Below are 19121 nucleotides of genomic sequence, written 5' to 3'. Positions count from 1 at the left end.
CATAGATTACAAAAGCAGGGAAGCCATGTTGGAGTTGTATAGCACTTTGGTGAGGCCGCAGCTAGAATACTGTGCAGTTTTAGTTGCCATGTTATTAAAAGGATGCGATTACACTGGAGGGTGTGTAGAGGAGATTCATAGAATCTACAGCGCAGAAGGAATCCATTTAGTCCATCGAGTCTGCACCGACAACAATCTCATCCAGGCCCTATCCACATATTTACCCTTCTAATCCTCCTGACACTGAGTGACAATTTATCATGGCCAATCAATCTAACTCGCACATCTTTGGAGTGTGGGAGGAAACCAGAGCACCCAGAGGAAGTCCATACAGACACGGGAAAAACATGCAAATTTCACACAGATAGTTATCAAAGGGCGGAATTGAACCCAGGTCCTTGTCGCTGTGAGATAACAGTGCTAACCACTGTGCCACCATGCCATGCTTTACCAGGATGCTGTCTGGGATGGAACACTTAAGCCAAGAGAGAGGTTGATAGGCTCGAGCAGAGAAGATTGAGGTGCGATCTGATCGAGGTGTACAAGATTATGAAAGACATGGACAGAGTGGATAAGGGACAGCTATTTCCCTTAGTTGGAGGATCAGTCATGAGGGACATGGGTTTAAGGTGAGGGGCAGTGAATTTAGGGGGAATGAGAGGAAAAACTTTTTTACCCAGGGGGTGGTGATCATCTGAAATGCATTGCCTGGGAGGGTGGTGGAAGTGGTTGCCTCATATCCTTTAAAAAGTACCTGGATGAGCACTTGGCACATCATAACATTCAAGGCTATGGGCCAAGTGCTGGCAGATGGGATTAGGTGGGAATTCCGGTATTTCAAATGTGTTGGTGTGGACTCGCTAGGCGTAAGTGCCTCTTCTGCGTTGTCTGATTTTATGATGTCGGACAAGAAACAAGACAAATCAAAGGAAGCAGAAGGATTGAGAGAAATAATGAGAAAGTGAGGGAGGTCTTGATGCACAGTGGGTCATGTCACTACCTGAGCCTGAGGTCTAGGTTCAAATCCCACTTCAGAACTTGATGACTACAGAGAGTATGTTCATAATACTTCCAAATAGGTTGATTATCAGCCTATGTGTCCTTCCAATGTAGCTGACGGCAGGCAGTAAGAAGAAGAGCTTTCTGGTCAGCCATATTGCAAAAGGAAATGGCAAATCACAGCAGTCCTTTGCCAGGCATAATCATGGACCAATCCAGTGGAAGCCCATGATCACCTATGCCCTCTTAGGGCATGGGATCCAGAGGAGGAGGAGGAGGAGGAGGAGTGCTAAGATAAAGCTGGCTATCGTCAGCATACACATGGAACCTGAAGTGTTTTTGAACAAATAATACTGAAGAAAGCATTAGTCTTTTTTTGATTTGTAATAACCTTGTGCCCACGAGCAATCATGCCAGCTTGGAAGCACAGTTACATTTCTTTAATCTGGTTAGGGAAATTATTGCTCCCTCAGTTAAATGCTACGAAGCCTAAAATCATCATAAACATAGATTTTCCGTCATCCTTGCTACCATCATGCTTTAGAACAAAGAACAAAGAACAAAGAACAACACAGACGGGAAACAGGCCCTTCGGCCCAACGAGCCCGCGCCGCCGTCCCACTGTCTCAGTGTCCTATTCATGATTTTAGCCTACGCCTAATGTGCGAGGATCAGGGAGGTCCAATTTAGGGACAATTTAGTACCCAATCAATCAGCCTAAAAGCACATCTTTGGGGATGTGGGAGGAAACCGGAGCACCTGGAGGAAACCCACGCAACCACGGGGAGAACGTGCAAACTCCCACAGACACAGGCCCAAATCCATGTGTCCGCACAGCAACAGAGATAGTCTCTGAGCTGTCATGTTGCCCTCGAGGTGGTCCAGTTCAAGCACACTAACGACATGAAGCAATAGGCAACTCCCGAAGCAACGTCCAAGAGCAGCCCACTACAACCTGCCGCATGCATGCCCCTTTATGAAATGATAAAGTGGGACAGGAAATTAGAAAAAAGCTAACTCTTAAACAATGACTGATATAAGGCAGTCGACCTTTGTTACTCCATCAAATATTAGCATGTCGCAAACATGCTACCACCTATTTTTTATTCAAAAGTGCAAGTTACAAAGTAGATAAAGATTGTGATTTAAAGCAATTTGTTGTTTGCATCCCTTGGGTGATGTAGGTACATACTATCTGCACTTTGCTGATGGCTTTAGTGAAATGAATTTAGCCATATGGTTGCATCTAATGGCTAGGAAAAATTGTGAATTAGCATAAAATCAGATGGACCACTCAGCATTGGCCTGGGTATTGAATTAGGTGCACCACAAAGGCAAACACAATCCAGTTGACCCTGCAAAGTTCCTCTCACTAACATTTGGGGCTTGTGCTGAAAGTGTAAGAGCTGTCCTGGAGGCTAATCAAGTAACATGACAGTCATATTCTGGGTGGGTGAAAGTCTATCACCAATAGTAGCTTAGCAGCACCACTGCTTGCCCAACTGGCTGAGTTCTGAAGGACATAATTATCAGATTGGGCTCAGCATAGATGGTGAGGGGGACCAACACATGGGAAAACCCACAAACCTGTCCTCACCAATCTATTTTCACAAATGTACCCATCCATGGCAGCACTGATAAAAGTAACCATTAAATACATCTCATGGAAGTGCCATTTCCACATTGATGACACCATGCAATGCGCTGTGCAGAAGTAGCACTGCACCAAACCTAGATCTAGTTGCTCAAAACATGGCTATCAACAGAATTAGAATTACACCACAGTTTATATAACCTCATAGCCCTGCATATTCCTCACTCTACTATTGCTTGGATTCAATCTTGTTTCAGTAACGAACAAAGAGCATGAAGAATAGCACCATGCATCTGGACATGGCATACCTAGACAATTATGGGGAGATGATGGCGTTGTGGTGATGTCACAAAACTAGCAATCCGGAGGCCAAAGTTAATGTCCTGGTGACATAGGTTCAATTCCCACCTTGGCAACTAGTAGAATTTGAGTTTGATTATTAATAAAATGGACATTGAAAGCTGGTCTCAGTAATCGTGGCTATGAAACTATCATCAATTGTCATAAAAACCTATCTGGTTCACTGACGTCCTTTATCTTCCCTGATTTGGTCTACATTTGATTCCAGATCCGCAGTAATGTGGACTGTACTCGGAAGTGGCCTAGCACGCCCCTCAATTCACAGATGGGCAATTAGGGATGGGCAGCCTTGCAGCAATGCTTACGTCCCACTAAAAATACATTTAAAATATATTTCCACACTGTCAGGTTGATGCCAGTTTCGCACTTTTGCTGGAAAAGTTTGGCTAGAGATACAGCTAGTTTTAGAACACAGTCTGTTAGCACTGCAGCTGGAAAGTTGTTGGGTTCCATTATCTTTGCCAAATCCCATTTGTTCAGCTATTGTTTGTTACTGTCATTAACTTCAAATGAACATCTGTGATAGTAGAAACTTAAGACCATGATGGTTCATGCACTTAAAACCCCTAACTGAAGATGAATATGAAAAGCTTCATCCTTGTTTTTTTGCACTTAGGTTCTGGGTTCTTACAGTGTTGGGGTTAGGGATGTTCTTGGAACCTTAACATAGTAGTAGTTCAAGAAGGTGTCTGTCACCACCTTCTCAAGAGAAATCTGAGATGGCCAGATTACTGGCCTTACTAGCAATGCACATATCCTGTGAATTAATATTTTTTAAACAAATTATTCTGTAACTATCTTTGACACAGCATTTCTCTGCAAGCTATTGCTAAATTCTGGTTTTACATCCACAATATTTCGCTGGATGAGTCAAATATGCAAAACAAACCTAAAAGTTAACATGATTCCTAACGCATTGTGTTAAGAAATTGTATTTTTTAGATTATAGAACTCTTATAGAAATAGTAGGTATGTTGTACGGCCTTCAGCAGAAAGCCATTTTCCTTCTTCCTATGGGAATAAGACATAGGGCTCCTAGAAACATTGAGGTCTCCTGAATCAGGCTTCCATGTTGATGTTCCAAAGTCAATATGATAGTTCCTTATATCCTCTTATCTGCACACGTGTCTGATGAGGCCTATCAAATGATCCTCTGCATGAGATAAACTAAATGACAGCCTCAAACTAAGGTGATATTGGGGGGGGTGGGGGGAATCTGTTCTGTATTCATTGGTTAGAAGCATCCAAATGACTGACAAAGGATAAGCAGCAAATCTATAAGTATACCAATGAGTGCTTGAAGACTAAGGGGGTGCGGGGAAGGAGGTGAATCGGAAGATGAATAGTTTCCTCATACCTCGGTCAACAATACACGTCTGGCATCTGTAATGCAAAGGCTGAAAAGCTTAGTCTGTAGTTTTTTTGCAGGGTTAATTCTGGATGTCATGAAACTGTTAGGACGGAATTTTACGAGATGTTTTCAAATTTTTGAGCGGGTATGAAACCTGGAGAGTTCCAGACCCATTTTTGGGCACATTTTCAGGCCCAATCATATGCACTCTGTCATTAAAATTTTTGGTGAGTCCGCTTCTTGCTACAGAAGGTAGTGGGCAGGACTTAACACACCCAACAGCCTGTAGAGACAAATAACCCGCATGTGTAGACCTTTGGTGTTGCACATGCGCATTAACAGTGGCAGGCATCTGACAGTCAAAAGGAGGCCATCAGGCCCCTGCTACTGCAGGCAGCTGCAAGTAGCACCCACCTAGCCCCCCGCAATCATGGGGGCCCAAGGTGCATTGCCCCTGCCCCCCCCCCCCCCCCCCCCCCCGCCACTGATCATGGAAATCTCCCTCCCCCACCGATTGCGGCCCCAGCGTTCTCATCCACCGATCGCATGCAGAGTAGCAGTGACCTCCTCCCTCCAAGGTCAGCCCCACTGGTCCTTCCCCCACATGCCTTGCCCACACACAGGCGCTGCCTCAGTACTGCCCCCACAGACTCCATCCACCATTAACCCCTACCTCACAGGCTCCATCCCATTGGCCCCACACACCCAAACTGCCCAGTGGAACTGCCCCCACAAGCCCAACATCCCATTGGCCCCATCCCCTGGCACTGTCCTGTGGGCATTGCCCAGGTGCAGAGTGGGCAATGCCCAGGTGCCAAGATGACATTGTCAAGGTGTGAGGCTGGTAGTGCCAGTCTGACACTGCCCAAGGGGTACCCCGCTTTTCCCTCGGCCTCTCCGCAGAGCCTCAATGGCCTCTCGTTCCAACATGACTGTTCCCCATTCATGGGGGCAGGTGTTTTCCACGTCCAGAGAGAACCTCTCCCAGCAAGGTCATAAAGGCAAGCGAGCCCAGACAATTGAGCACCGGGCTCTCTAAACACATTCAAAATACCTATTTTAATAAATTTAAATAAATTAACCAGCCCATTTCCGGCTAAAGGTTGACCACGATGGAAATCTGGGTGTCATGAAACTAGGCCAGTTGCAAAAACCGGTGTCATTCGTGCTAGCCACTTTAAGTCTGATTTTATGGCATTTTCCTGCCACAAAACAGTCATTAAGCAGAGGTAAATTCCTGCCCTTAACCTCACATTAAACATTGCTCTCTGCATGGCAAACAGCAACACTAAAGAACATAAACAAGTATAAATGTAGAATAGGTGGCAAACAAAAGTACATTCCACTCACAATCCAAAGAAAATAAAAAGTGCTAAATCCTAATTTGTAATTTTAAAAATTATAGCCCATGTTTGCAATAACAGCATCAGCAAAACAGATGCAATTTATAAATCTTACCTGGGTTGTAGTGGTGGTTTGAATCTTTTTGATTTCCTTCCCTGCTTCTTTGCCATCATCAGATCTGTCAGTGTCAGATACTGTACTAGCAGCATCTAAATTACTAGCAGCTTTTTTTGAAGATAGTTCTGAATCAATGGGTGTGCCAATCATTTCAGTATATTCCATTACTTTTGGAACAATTCCATCAGATTCAGACAGGATACTCATTTCTTCAAAATTGGTTGGGATTTTGAAATCCTTATCCTCAATTATAGATTTTGGACTTGTAATGTCTGAATTACTAGTCATATGAGCTAACAGCCCCAGATCGTCATTAGCACTCATATGTATTTGATTCTCTGCCACACTTGTAATGGAAAGATTGTCAGTAGTAGGCAATTCAGCCAGTAGTTTTTCCTGTTGGCTTGTTGTTTTATCAAAGAGAAATGAGGTACTATTAACAGGCTCATCATCCTTTTCATCCACCAGTGATATCAAGGGACCACTGTCTCTCTGCTCCCTTTGTTGAGGAATGGAAGTGCTATTAATATTGTTCTGAAGTTTCTCAACTGCAGAGGTATAAACATTGTCCAACAAAGATTCTACCTCTACCAGGTTACAATTCTCTGTAACTACCAGCGTCTCAGGTGACAGGTCTAGATCATCAAGTTTTACTTCAGTGGCGTCTACCTTCTCAGCTTTGATATCCACCAAGAGATCATGAACCTCCACATGAACTCCAGTTGTTGATCTGTCTGAACCGCCTGCTCCATTATTGGGTATTCTTGCTTCAACTAAGAGATTTCTCGAATCTGTGTTGACAGGATAGTCAGTTTCACTTTCTGGGCTCTGAGTCTGGGAACCATCTTCAATTTCTCTGATCTCTATGCCTCCTTTGGATCCCACTGTTTGAGCTGAAAGGCCAGAAATTGTGCTGACACTACCTTTTTTTCCTTTTTTGATGTTCTCTTCTTCTTGCCTTTGATATTCTTCATACATCTTGGCTAAGTATTCTTTGTGAGCTTCATAGGTGACCTTTGGAAACAGGCATGTTAGTTATAATTAATCAATGGTAGTTACATATATCAAAAGGATTAACTCATTCAAATCTGTTTTAAAACAATCTGCTTGCAATTCTGAAAAAATGCAATTAAATCTGAATTACAATTAGTACCAAGGATTTTGCCTCTTAACTACAATGAGCATCAGTTTAAAACATTTTAATCAAAAGAAACACGTACTGGTCAGGAGTTAAAGAAAAACTTGAAGTCCATCTACTTGTAAAACTGTTAGGAATCATAATTTTACTTTGTCAGTTTATATATAATTTATATATCAGGAATGTAAATCATAACTGAATCAAAATTAAACATTGCCACAAAATAGATTTGTCACACAATGCACTCGATGTATGACAAATCAAATTTCACAGGTTTGCCTTCAGTCCAAAACAAATCTTTTTCATTTTTAGCAATACCTTAAAAAGACCTGTTAAAATTGGTGCAGTACTCTTCTCGTTAGTTAACATGGTAGCAAATGATTGTTCCAAAAAATCTTGTACCTCTAGCCAATATTTCACCTTGCTATGAGACTTTTCTTAAGGTGAGGGTGTGTTATTTTGTAGTATAAGGATCTGGTACAAAAATATTGGAGATGGTCCTAATAAGCTCCACAGGCCAAGGCTTTTTCTAACATTAAATGTCCGTAATTGTCATCTAACTTACTGGCCCATTTCTAACCTAAGAAAGAACATAAGAACATAAGAAATAGGAGCAGGAGTAGGCCATCTAGCCCTTCGAGCCTGTCCCGCCATTCAATAAGATCATGGCTGATCTGTCATGGCTCAGTTCCACATTCCCGCCCTCTCCCCATAACCCTTAATCCCCTCTCTTATCAAAAACCCATCAACCCGCGTCTTAAAAATATTTAGCGAGGTAGCCTCCACCACTTCAACGGGCAGAGAATTCCAGAGATTCACCACCCTTTGAGTGAAGAAGTTCCTCCTCAACTCCGTTCTAAACCACCCCCCCTTTATCTTGAGGCTGTGCCCCCTAGCCTACTGTCCTTTCTGAGCGGGAAAAGTCTCTCCACCTCTATCCTATCCATCCCATTCATCATCTTATACGTCTCAATGAGATCTCCCCTCATTCTTCTAAACTCTAACGAGTACAAGCCTAGTTTATTCAGCCTCTCCTCATAGCTCAACCCCCTCAACTCCGGTATCAGCCTAGTAAACCTCCTCTGCACTCCCTCCAAGGCCAAAATATCCTTGTGTAAGTACGGCGCCCAAAACTGCACACAGTACTCCAGCTGCGGCCTCACCAATGCCCTATACAGCCGCAGCAAGACCTCCCTACTTTTATATTCAATCCCCCTCGCTATGAAGGCCAGCATCCCATTCGCCTTCCTGACCACCTGCTGCACCTGCAGGCTGGGTTTTTGCGACTCATGCACAAGGACCCCGAGGTCCCTCTGCACCGTCGCCTGCTGCAGTTTTTCGCCACGTAAGTAATAATCCTTCCTACCATTATTCCTACCAAAGTGGACCACCTCGCACTTGCCAACATTAAATTCCATTTGACAGTTCCTGGCCCATTCGCCCAGCCTATCTAGATCCTTCTGCAGACTCTCCACACCCTCCGCGCAATTTGCCGTTCCACCAATCTTGGTGTCATCAGCAAATTTCAACACCACACACTCGGTTCCCTCCTCCAGATCATCTATATAAATGGTAAATAGCTGAGGCCCCAGCACCGACCCCTGGGGCACTCCACTAGTCATCATCCACCAATCCGAATAACACCCATTGACCCCCACTCTCTGCCTCCTATTTGACAACCAATCCTCTATCCACGCTAACACCCTACCCCCAGCTCCATGTCCCCTTACCTTCTGCAATAACCTCTTGTGAGGTACCTTGTCGAATGCCTTCTGAAAATCAAGAAAGACCACATCCACCGGCTCTCCTCTATCCACCGCCATAGACACATCCTCATAGAACTCCAATAAATTTGTCAGACACAACTTCCCCTTAACGAAACCGTGTTGCGTCTGCTCTATCAAGCAATTCCCCTCAAGATGCCTCGCTATTTCCTCCTTGATGACGGATTCTAACATTTTACCTACAACAGACGTTAAACTAACCGGCCTATAATTCCCTGCCTTTTGCCTGGCACCCTTCTTAAACAACGGCGTAACATTAGCCATTTTCCAATCTTCCGGCACTTCCCCAGAATCCAAGAACTTCTATTAACTTCCTGTATGGGATTGGTGTGGCGCTTTCACATCTCTGGAAAGACAGGATGGAGAGTCCATTGTGTATATTTTCAGGACATTTTGGATAAGGAAGGGTTAGTGATCATATTTGGTGTGAAGATATTCTATCAATACATCTACAGTTGTTCATAATTACCAACCATTAACCCTGTTGGGTTTCATGGAGTACAGCTTGCCTTACTGAGCGAGCAGAGGCTTGCACAGTAGGAAGCAGTAAGCGGGCGGAGGTTTTAAGCCTGTTACTTTCCCTGGACCAAAATTGTAGGTCCTGAGGTGAAGACTACCTGACTGGAACCCGCAGCTGTGGCGCTTTCCTTTGGTGCACAATAAAGGATGTTGATGATGGAAAACTGGTGCTTGGCTGAATTACTACAGTCTCCCTCCCTTTTTGATTAAGAGTATTACATTAGCAGTTTTCCAATCCTCTGGGACTTCTCAAGAATTTAAGGATTATTGGAAGATTATTGCCAGTGCATCCACTATCTCTGTAGTTATGCAGAGTTCTTCTGCCTCATAAAAACCAACCTGCAACTATTACTGCAACTGGGAAACTGACAAAGAACAATTCAATGCTGGAGAATAGAATAAGAGAATGAAAAGAGACCCAGATGCCAGACCAGCCTTCAATTCAACAAAATTTTGCTGCAGTGAAACAGCCCAGTAATCAATAGTGAGAATAAGTTACGAAAGGATTATAAGGCCTATGAATTCAGAGACTTGAGGGGGAAATAGGGTAGCAGTAAGGATGTAAATAGATGGGGTAAACTGTGATAACTTATAAATATGTGAGATAAAGACAGACGGAGTTGTAATTATTCATGAATGCCCACATTCTCAACTTTGCCTCTCGCCTGAGGTGTGCTAAGCCTCAGATTAAGGAGGATAGCCTACGGCCAACTTTACCTCAGTATAATGGTCTGGTACATAATGGGATAATGTGGGACTGAGTACAGTACTGCCCACACAATGATGTGAGAGAACATATGGCCCGCACCTAGGGGTCTGAGTAGTGTTGGACAGAGCCATGTGTAGAAGCATGCATTGAGGCAGCTTTTAGTTTAGGCCTTTACCTATGTATGCAGAAGCACAGAAACTAGAAGCAGAAGTATAAATTTTTAGTCATTCATAAATTCTTAGTGTTGAGCTAGCTAAGGTTATGAATACCTTAATAAGACCATAGGCCTAACACCTTACAACACACTTAAAATAAGTTTCTGATCAACTGTTTAATAGTTTGGGAGCCTAGCATCTTGCTAATGAGGCAAATGATAAAGTGCAGTGAGAAAAGGTTACACTTTTTTCAGTTGACTTTAGAAGTTAAAAAGAAAGGAAGAATAGATAAGCAGAGAAAGATGCCTTATTTTCAGCCTAGAAAGGGAAACTTGAGTTATGTTACCATTGTTCTTGCCAATTTGCCAATGGTCAATGAACTCTAACTTTAATAGCTCAGAAAGCCAGCTAATTAAGGTAGAACCAAAATTGGGTAACTTTTTCCACATCCCTCAAAACTTCAATACCAACAATATTTCTGTGTGGACTAGGATCACTACCAACAGATACTCTAACTTTTATTACAAGATTAATGCACACTACATTATTTTATGCTAACAATTGTTGACAGTTTCAGAAAATAATCTAAGATAGGAAAATCTTTGAAGAGCAGTGCTGTTGTAATTCATGTTGTTTTGATAACAGCTATGGCAACAGAATCCAAAAATACGTATAAACTTATATATGGTGCATATGTAAAATAAATCAAACAATTTAAAAAAGGCTTAAAGTAGGCTAGAAACTGGATTGACAGAGCAATCTTTTTTTCATTGCCTGATGGTTAAATACTTCACATCTTCTCTTCAAAAAAGATACTAGAAGGGAAGACAGTTAAATTGCATTTTATTAATCAGAATAGACTATTTTAAGTCTATTATCCTATCTCCTCCTGAGTGGAGGACAATGTAAGAAATGAAAACTTAGCATGAATAACACAATATCAACTATTAAATTCGAACACAACGGGGAAAGACAACACTATGAAATCCAAGCTGGAAGTGTAGCTGTAGCAGCTAGACAACATCAACCAAAGATACAAGCAGAATTTGATTTAATATCCATAGTATATTGGTTTACAGCTTTTTTTTAAAAATACAGAACATGCTAAAAGGAAACTGTCAAAATAATAAAACTGATTTGCATTATAATCAAGACATGGAATGAACCATTATTCATGGAATGAACAGTGTGAGGAAAGAGCTAAGATGTCAAGACAGCCACATTGCAATTTTTATAATTTACCAGAAGAGGGTGACAATGAACTGCCCACGACATTGTGCATTATATATTTATAGTTTTCAGTTCATAAATGTTGATTAGTATAGTCAGCTGAATTTTATCAAAGTATTGTAGGATAAAGTAATTGCTCTCAACTAAAAGCTAGGTCGCTGTCCACTACTCTAGTGTCAGTACAGCAGGACTTATTAATGGGAATGGAGCCTAACAGAAGACAATAGAAAGGACCTTTCAATGGATTAATAGGAATGCACTTTACAACAGAATTTGAACATTTACTTTTATAGACAACCTCTGCGGATTTACTGAAATTAATTTTACAACTAAACAAACCCTACCTTGGAATGAGCTATTGAGAGAGTATCTACCCAAACACGCCAGCCGCCCCATTCATACTTAATTGCATGATACAAGAGAATACGGAAAATGTTGTACACCATCTCTGTGATTTTCTGTTCATCTGAGCATTTTGGATTTATGTATCCAAGGGAGAACATCCAATCTTGCCAAACGGAACACTGCAACAGACACCTAAAAAAACACAGTAGAAAAGTGCATTTATAGAATAGATTTCAATCAATACACTCTTTGTTTCATCATCAACATCTGTGTCTAATTTAGTAAACCTACAAGAACAGTCCTTGGTCATCGACATAAAGTTCAGCTATGGCTGCTTATAGATACATATATCAGGATACATTTCAGGAGAACCACACCTTTCAGCTCAACCTTAATTTTAGTAGCCAGCCACACAACTAAAACACTTTACGCATCTTCAACTTCACTGTATTGTTCAATAGAGTGAAAAATTAATTAAATAGAAAAGACTTCAGAAACTGGAAATGTGAGCTGTAATTTTTGTAATTTTCCTCATCAAGAAATTGATGCAAAGGATGTTTATTTTGAAAGAAATCATAAGACGTCTTGTTTAAAGTTGGGGTTAATAACAGAATGGAGGACTGAAGCGGCATTGGGGTGGGGGTTGCGATTCTCCCAAAGAAAACCAAGTGCCCATAGGCGGGAATACGGGAGATTTTCCTACTGTTTTTTGGGTGAGATGAGTGGAATGAATCTCCGGGACTCCATGAATGAGTGGGTTACTGCATATATGCCGAGCTGTCGGTGGGGAGATTGGTGCATGTGCACTAGTTCCACCCCGACCCCATTGCCAGTCTCCTGAATTTATGAGGGGACATAGCTTTAAATTGAGGGGTGGTAATTATAGGACGGATGTCAGAGGTAGGTTCTTTACTCAGAGGGTAGTAAGGGTGTGGAATGGCCTGCCTGCAGCAGTTGTGGGCTCGCCAACTTTAAGGGCGTTCAAATGGTCAGTGGATAGGCATATGGATAACATTGGAATAGTTTAGGTTAGAGGGTCATTAGATTTGTTCCACTGGTCAGTGCAACATCGAGGGCCGAAGGGCCTGTACTGCGCTGTAATGTTCTATGTTCACCTACTTCCCAATGTCATCTCCGACTCCCCGCCTTTTCCCAATTGCCGTGACCTCTCCACACCCCTGTGTGCTGGCCTCCGTGATTATACCCATCAGTGGGATGGTCATGTCTAGTCCTCGTTATTGGGGATCAGCTTTAATCCCTGCAGGTGGGAACCTCTCTAAGTGGGCGTGGGAGAAACGAGTGTGTCCAGCGCACACTGCCCCAGGCTAGCTAATTATATTGAAATGTCAATTTTAATATGGTAATCAGTCTCATACTGATTTCCGGCTTGAGGTTGAGTACATTAAAAAAAGGTCCAGGAAAGTCACAATTGGCTGGACGTCGATCCCGCTACAGGTCCCCCGCTGATATCTCCCGGCCAGCTGCACTACGTGAGCAGCACAGCGGGCCGGGAGAATCACCCCCAGCAGCTGTTTGCAAATACCATCGTGTACGCAGCAGGTAATTTGGTACAGTGATATTGACAAACGACAGCTGTTTGGAGAGTTGGGTGGACAACGAGCAGTTGCGGTTTGATGCTGTTCAGTATAAAATCAGCCGAGAAATAATTAATGGGTTATTAAGAAGGAAGATCATATGATTAATAGTAAAATATATTTAAAAGCAAATCGGGGAAAAAAATCTACACTATAATAAGGCCTCAGGTATTGGTTACTGTCTAAAGTGAAAAGGGGTGCTGGATACTGTAATGTAAATTGAAAGAGGCCACAATTTAACTTATGGTATGCTGATTAGCTATATCAAGAGTATTGTATAACTTTTGGAATTACTACAGGATGTTTTTAACTGAACTGGAAAAGGTATAGAGAAAAACCACTTGATCACAAATAATCCATCAAAAAATAGACTGCCAGAATTGGGAATCCTCACGTAGAGAAAAATAACAGGAATACAATTGTAGTAATACCTAATTTCCTAAGTGAAAATGAACGATTGCAACCAAAATGTCATGAGTTGACAGGAATTTGATGCAATCAGTTGCTGTGGGTGTGTAAACTATGTCTAAGCAAATAATTTGAAATGCACATAGATGGATGTCCAGGAAATCAAGGAGTGAAAGAAATAAAAACAAAAAAATTAAAAAATGTAGCTCATTAAATATGGAGAGGCAGAAAACATGAGAAAAAAGTACAGGTCAAAAATTTATTTTCAACAAGGAAAATTTGAGAGGGCATAAGCACACACACATATCGTCAGACAAGCTCAACTAAATTTATTTGCCGTGCAGGTATATGAGTTACTGAAATACATGACATGTATGTAAAAGTCAAAAGGTATACATAAATCAGTCTTTCTCAGCTGTGTTACATACCTTCTGTTTTCCCGACTGTTACTGAATAATTTTATCATATCCGATAAAAATAAACGTCTAACTTCCATCAGCTCACTGCTTGGTGTAGAATTTTTCAACAAAGTGGCAACCACCTTGAGAATCACTAAAAGAAAGATATAGTAAATTACACATGAAATTACATGTAGATATAAATAAACTAAGTGATTTGCAGATATAACGTAAATCAGGTGGGCCCTGGACAGAGCGTCAAACCACCTGAAAAACCCAATGGGCAGGAATTTCCAGCCTTGCTCGCCCTGAAACTAGAATATCCTGCCCAAGGTCAATGGCCTTTCTATGGTCTGCCCCTTGCCTGCTCTGACTCCCTTGCGGGCAGGACAGTAAAATTCCAGCCAATGTGTATCCTGTACTATTTGAGGCCATGTTAATTTTAAAATCTGTGTGTATTTGTTAAGCAAAGGGGAAGTGAGGAAGTATTGTAGCATAATCCAATTTTTCATGTTTTTCCCCTTGCTGTTAATAATAATTTAACAGTCCTATGATGCTATTCATCCACCTTTTCTAAATAAAGTAGAAGTTACAGTATTTTGAGCCAGGGTTCTATTCTGGGATCTTCCCATTCAACTATTACATCAACTGGAATATTAAGTTTTAAGTTGATTTATTAGTATGACAAGTAGGCTTACTTTAACACTGCAATGAAGTTACTGTGAAAATTCCCTAGTTGCACACTCTGGCACCTGTTCAGGTACACTGAGGGAGAATTTAGCATGGTCAATGCACCTAACCTGGATTATTAGTCCAGTGACTGTACCAATACACCACTGCCTCCCCACTATGCCATTGCATCCCACTACGCAACCACTGTTCAGTTCTGAATACTGATGACAGTAATGGTTCATCTGAGGAGTGCAGGCTGAGCCAAGTCCATGGGTGGCTCAGCTGCAAAGAGGGAGTATAAGAAACGACTGGCAGCCAACATTAAAAGGAATCTCAAAGTCTTCCACAGGCATATAATAGTCAAAGGGTGGTTGAGAAGAGGAGTAAGGTCAATTATGGAACGAAAAGGGCATATGTGAAAGGAAGCTTGGGGAGAGGCTGAGGCAGACAAGTGAGGGAGCAGAGAGTCAGATAAGAAATTACCTGTTAAAAACCTGTTTAAATAAGTTTAAAGCACTTTCGTAGTAAGAACTTACCTTGTAGAACTGTTTAAATCATTCAAAAGCATTTTTGTGGGCTTTTTGTATTTACCGCTTTAAGAATTCTAAGGGAGTGGATAGCAGGGATTTGTGGGTGAGCAGGCTTTAAAACAGTGCCAGGTTTAAAAGGAGGCCTGGTGTAGACAGCGGGCAGCGTCGGAGCGGGCAGCGGAGTGAGAGGGAAGCAGAGTGAGCTATTAGGGCTTAGGATCAAAGGGCTGGGGAGAAAAAGGGCCAGGTAAGTTCATGTGGAAATTTCCAATACTACTACAGTGAATAATGGAGGGGCATGCGATGTGCTGTTTCTGTGTGATGTGGGAGCTGGTGGACCCCAGGGTCCTTCCCAGTGACCATGTCTGCAGTAAGTGCAGGTTGCTGGAGGAGCTCCAGCTCAAGATAGATGAGCTGGCCTCTGAGCTTCAGACACTGAGGCTCATCAGGGGGAGAGAGGGTGCCATTGTCAATGGGGTGCAAGAGACATCAACCCCCCTAGACTGGCTAAATCTAAGGGTCAGGAACAAGAGGGGGCTGCTGAGAGGAGGAAGGAGGGTGGGGACCGGAGGAAGGAGGGTGGGGACCGGAGGCCTCAGCCTCTCAATCTGCATAACAGGTTTGAGGTTCTTGCTTCAAGTGTGGACGAGAACGAGGGAGGTGAGGTTGGTGAGCAAACTGCACACAGTACAGTGATGCAGATGCAGGATATAGGCAAAGAGAAGGTGATAAGGAACGTAGTCGTAATTGGGGACAGTGGGGTTAAGGGTATTGACACTGTCCTTTGTCACAATGACAAAGTGCACAGAAAGTTGTCTGCCTGGTGCTCGGGTCCAGGATGTCTCATCTGGGCTGCAGAGGAACCTGGAGTGGGAGGGTGAGAATCCGGTCGTTGTAGTACATGTGGGTGCCAACGACGTAGGCAAAATGCAAACTGAGGATCTGGGGAGGGAGTATGAAAAGCTGGGAATGGAATTAAAAAGTAGAACCGACAAGGTGGTTATCTCTGGACTACTGCCTGAACCGAGTGCAGATGGGCGTAAGGTTGATAAGATTAAGGAAGTGAATGGGTGGCTCAGGGATTGGTGTGGGAGGAATGGGTTTGAATTTATGGGGCACTGGCATCAGTATTGGGGTAAGTGGGACCTGTTCGGGTGGGATGGGGTTGGTCTGAACCGTGCTGGGACCAGAGTCCTGGCGAATCATGTAAATAGGACTGTAGGTAGGGCTTTAAACTAACTGGGGGGGGGAGTAGGTGACATTACGGGGTCTAAAGTTAAGGAGAGGGTACAGGTAAGGGAAGAGGCCGAGGATGTCCCAATAATAAAGGGAGTAGGGGGCGTGAGTATGGTTGGTGGCGTTCTGGCAAATAGGGTCCAGGTGAAGGCTGGGATGAAGGCACTTTATCTGAATGCACGAAGCATTTGGAATAAAGTGGATGAGCTGGTGGCGCAGATCAGCACAAATGGATATGATCTGGTGACCATTACAGAGACGTGGCTGCAAGGTGACAGGGACTGGGAGCTGAATGTCCAGGGGTATCAAGTGTTTAGGAAGGATAGGCGGGAGGAAAAAGAGGGGGGGCGTAGCTCTGCTGATTAAGGATAGCATCAGGGTGGTAGCAAGGGATGATATAGGAACCAAAGAGCAGAAAGTGGAATCATTGTGGGTGGAGGTTAGGAACAGCAAAGGGAGGAAGACGCTGGTGGGTGTTGTCTATAGGCCCCCAAATAATGATCTGGAGGTGGGGCGGGCTGTTAACGCGCAAATAAATGTGGCGTGCAGGAATGGAATGGCGATAATTATGGGGGATTTCAATCTACATATTGATTGGTGGACCCATGTTGGATGCGGTGGGCTCGAGGAGTTGTTCTTGGAATGCTGCCGGGATAGTTTCCTTGAACAGTGAGTGTTGGAGCCGACGAGGGAGAGAGCTATCTTGGATCTGGTGTTATGTAACGAGGTGGGTAGAATTAGGGACCTTGTGGTGAAGGATCCTCTTGGGGAGAGTGATCATTGTATGGTGGAGTTTCTGGTGCAGATGGAGGAGAAGGAAGTGGGTTCCCGGACACGCGTCCTTTATTTGAACAGAGGGGAGTACGGAAGGATGAGAGAAGAATTGGCGAATGTTGACTGGGGGAGCGCGTTGGAAGGTAGGTCTGCTGAGGAGCAGTGGAGGATCTTTAAGGAGATCTTTCTTGGTGCTCAGCAGAAATTTATTCCGATGGTTAAAAAGGACCGTAGGAGGAGAGGCAATAAGCCATGGATAAGGAAGGAGGTGAAGGAAAGTGTTAAATTAAAAGCGGAGGCGTTTAGAGTAGCTAAGAGTAGTGGGCGAGAAGAGGATTGGGAGAGGTTTAAAAGTCAACAAAGATTGACAAAGAAGTTGATAAAGAAGGGTAGGAGAAACTATGAAGCTGGGCTAGCGCTTAATATAAAAAAGGATAGTAAGAGTTTTTATAAATATATGAAAAGGAAGAGGCTGGCTAGGGTGAACATTGGACCCTTAGAGGATGACAGGGGGGACTTAGTGGTAGGGGATGGGGAAATGGCTGAGGCCTTGAATAACTTCTTTGTTTCGGTCTTCACGGAGAAGGATGTGAATAATTTGCCGGGTGTTAGCGATGGAAAGATGGTAGGACAGGAGGGTCTCAATGACATTATTGTTACTAGAGGGGCGGTGCTTGACAGACTGGAGGGACTGATTGTGGACAAGTCCCCAGGACTGGATGGAATGCATCCAAGGGTTCTGAAAGAAATGGCAGAGGTGATAGTGGATACCTTGGTGGTTATTTTCCAAACGTCGCTGGATTCCGGGGAAGTGCCGGAAGACTGGAAAACGGCTAATGTTACGCCATTGTTTAAGGAGGGTGCCAGGCAAAAGGCAGGGAATTATAGGCCAGTTAGTTTAACATCTGTTGTAGGTAAAATGTTAGAATCCGTCATCAAGGAGGAAATAGCGAGGCATCTTGAGGGGAATTGCTTGATAGAGCAGATGCAGCACGGTTTCGTTAAGGGGAAGTCGTGTCTGACAAATTTATTGGAGTTCTATGAGGATGTGTCTAGGGCGGTGGATAGAGGAGAGCCGGTGGATGTGGTCTTTCTTGATTTTCGGAAGGCGTTTGACAAAGTACCTCACAAGAGGTTATTGCAGAAGGTAAGGGGGCATGGAGTAGGGGGTAAGTGTTAGCATGGATAGAGGATTGGCTGTCAAATAGGAGGCAGAGAGTGGGGGTCAATGGGTGCTATTCGGATTGGCGGTTGGTGACTAGTGGAGTGCCCCAGGGGTCGTGCTGGGGCCTCAGCTATTTACCATTTATATAGATGATCTGGAGGAGGGAACCGAGTGTATGGTGTCAAAATTTGCTGATGACACCAAGATTGATGGAACGGCAAATTGCGCGGAGGGTGTGGAGAGTCTGCAGAAGGATCTAGATAGGCTGGGCGAATGGGCCAGGAACTGACAAATGGAATTTAATGTTGGCAAGTGAGAGGTGGTCCACTTTGGTAGGAATAATGGTAGGAAGGACTATTACTTACATGGTGAAAAACTGCAGCAGGCGACGGTGCAGAGGGACCTCGGGGTCCTTGTGCATGAGTCGCAAAAACCCAGCCTGCAGGTGCAGCAGGTGGTCAGGAAGGCTAATGGGATGCTGGCCTTCATAGCGAGGGGGATTGAATATAAAAGTAGGGAGGTCTTGCTGCGGCTGTATAGGGCACTGGTGAGGCCGCAGCTGGAGTACTGTGTGCAGTTTTGGGCGCCGCACTTACGCAAGGATATTTTGGCCTTGAAGGGAGTGCAGAGGAGGTTTACTAGGCTGATGCCGGAGTTGAGGGGGTTGAGCTATAAAGAGAGGCTGAATAAACTAGGCT

The 19121-nt window shown here is 43.5% G+C and overlaps 1 protein-coding gene across 2 annotated transcripts in view; it reads right to left on the bottom strand.

Moving 5' to 3' along the window:
* The window catches only part of nbeaa (neurobeachin a), an 825376-nt gene that overhangs the window by 531473 nt on the left and 274782 nt on the right, over positions 1-19121 (bottom strand). For both annotated transcript variants that reach the window (XM_080197464.1, XM_080197465.1), the window contains exons 20-22: positions 14077-14200; positions 11645-11837; positions 5763-6779 (exon numbers count right to left, since the gene is read on the bottom strand). In XM_080197464.1, coding sequence (XP_080053590.1) covers positions 5763-6779; positions 11645-11837; positions 14077-14200 — 1334 coding nt within the window. The remainder of the gene's footprint in view (positions 1-5762; positions 6780-11644; positions 11838-14076; positions 14201-19121) is intronic.

The sequence above is a fragment of the Carcharhinus amblyrhynchos genome, chromosome 10, assembly GCF_965287045.1.
Source record: "Carcharhinus amblyrhynchos chromosome 10, sCarAmb.v2.hapA, whole genome shotgun sequence".
Taxonomy (NCBI): Eukaryota; Metazoa; Chordata; class Chondrichthyes; order Carcharhiniformes; family Carcharhinidae; genus Carcharhinus; species Carcharhinus amblyrhynchos.
The sequence above is the reverse complement of the archived record's forward strand: the minus strand, read 5'-3'. Positions and strand labels throughout refer to the sequence as shown.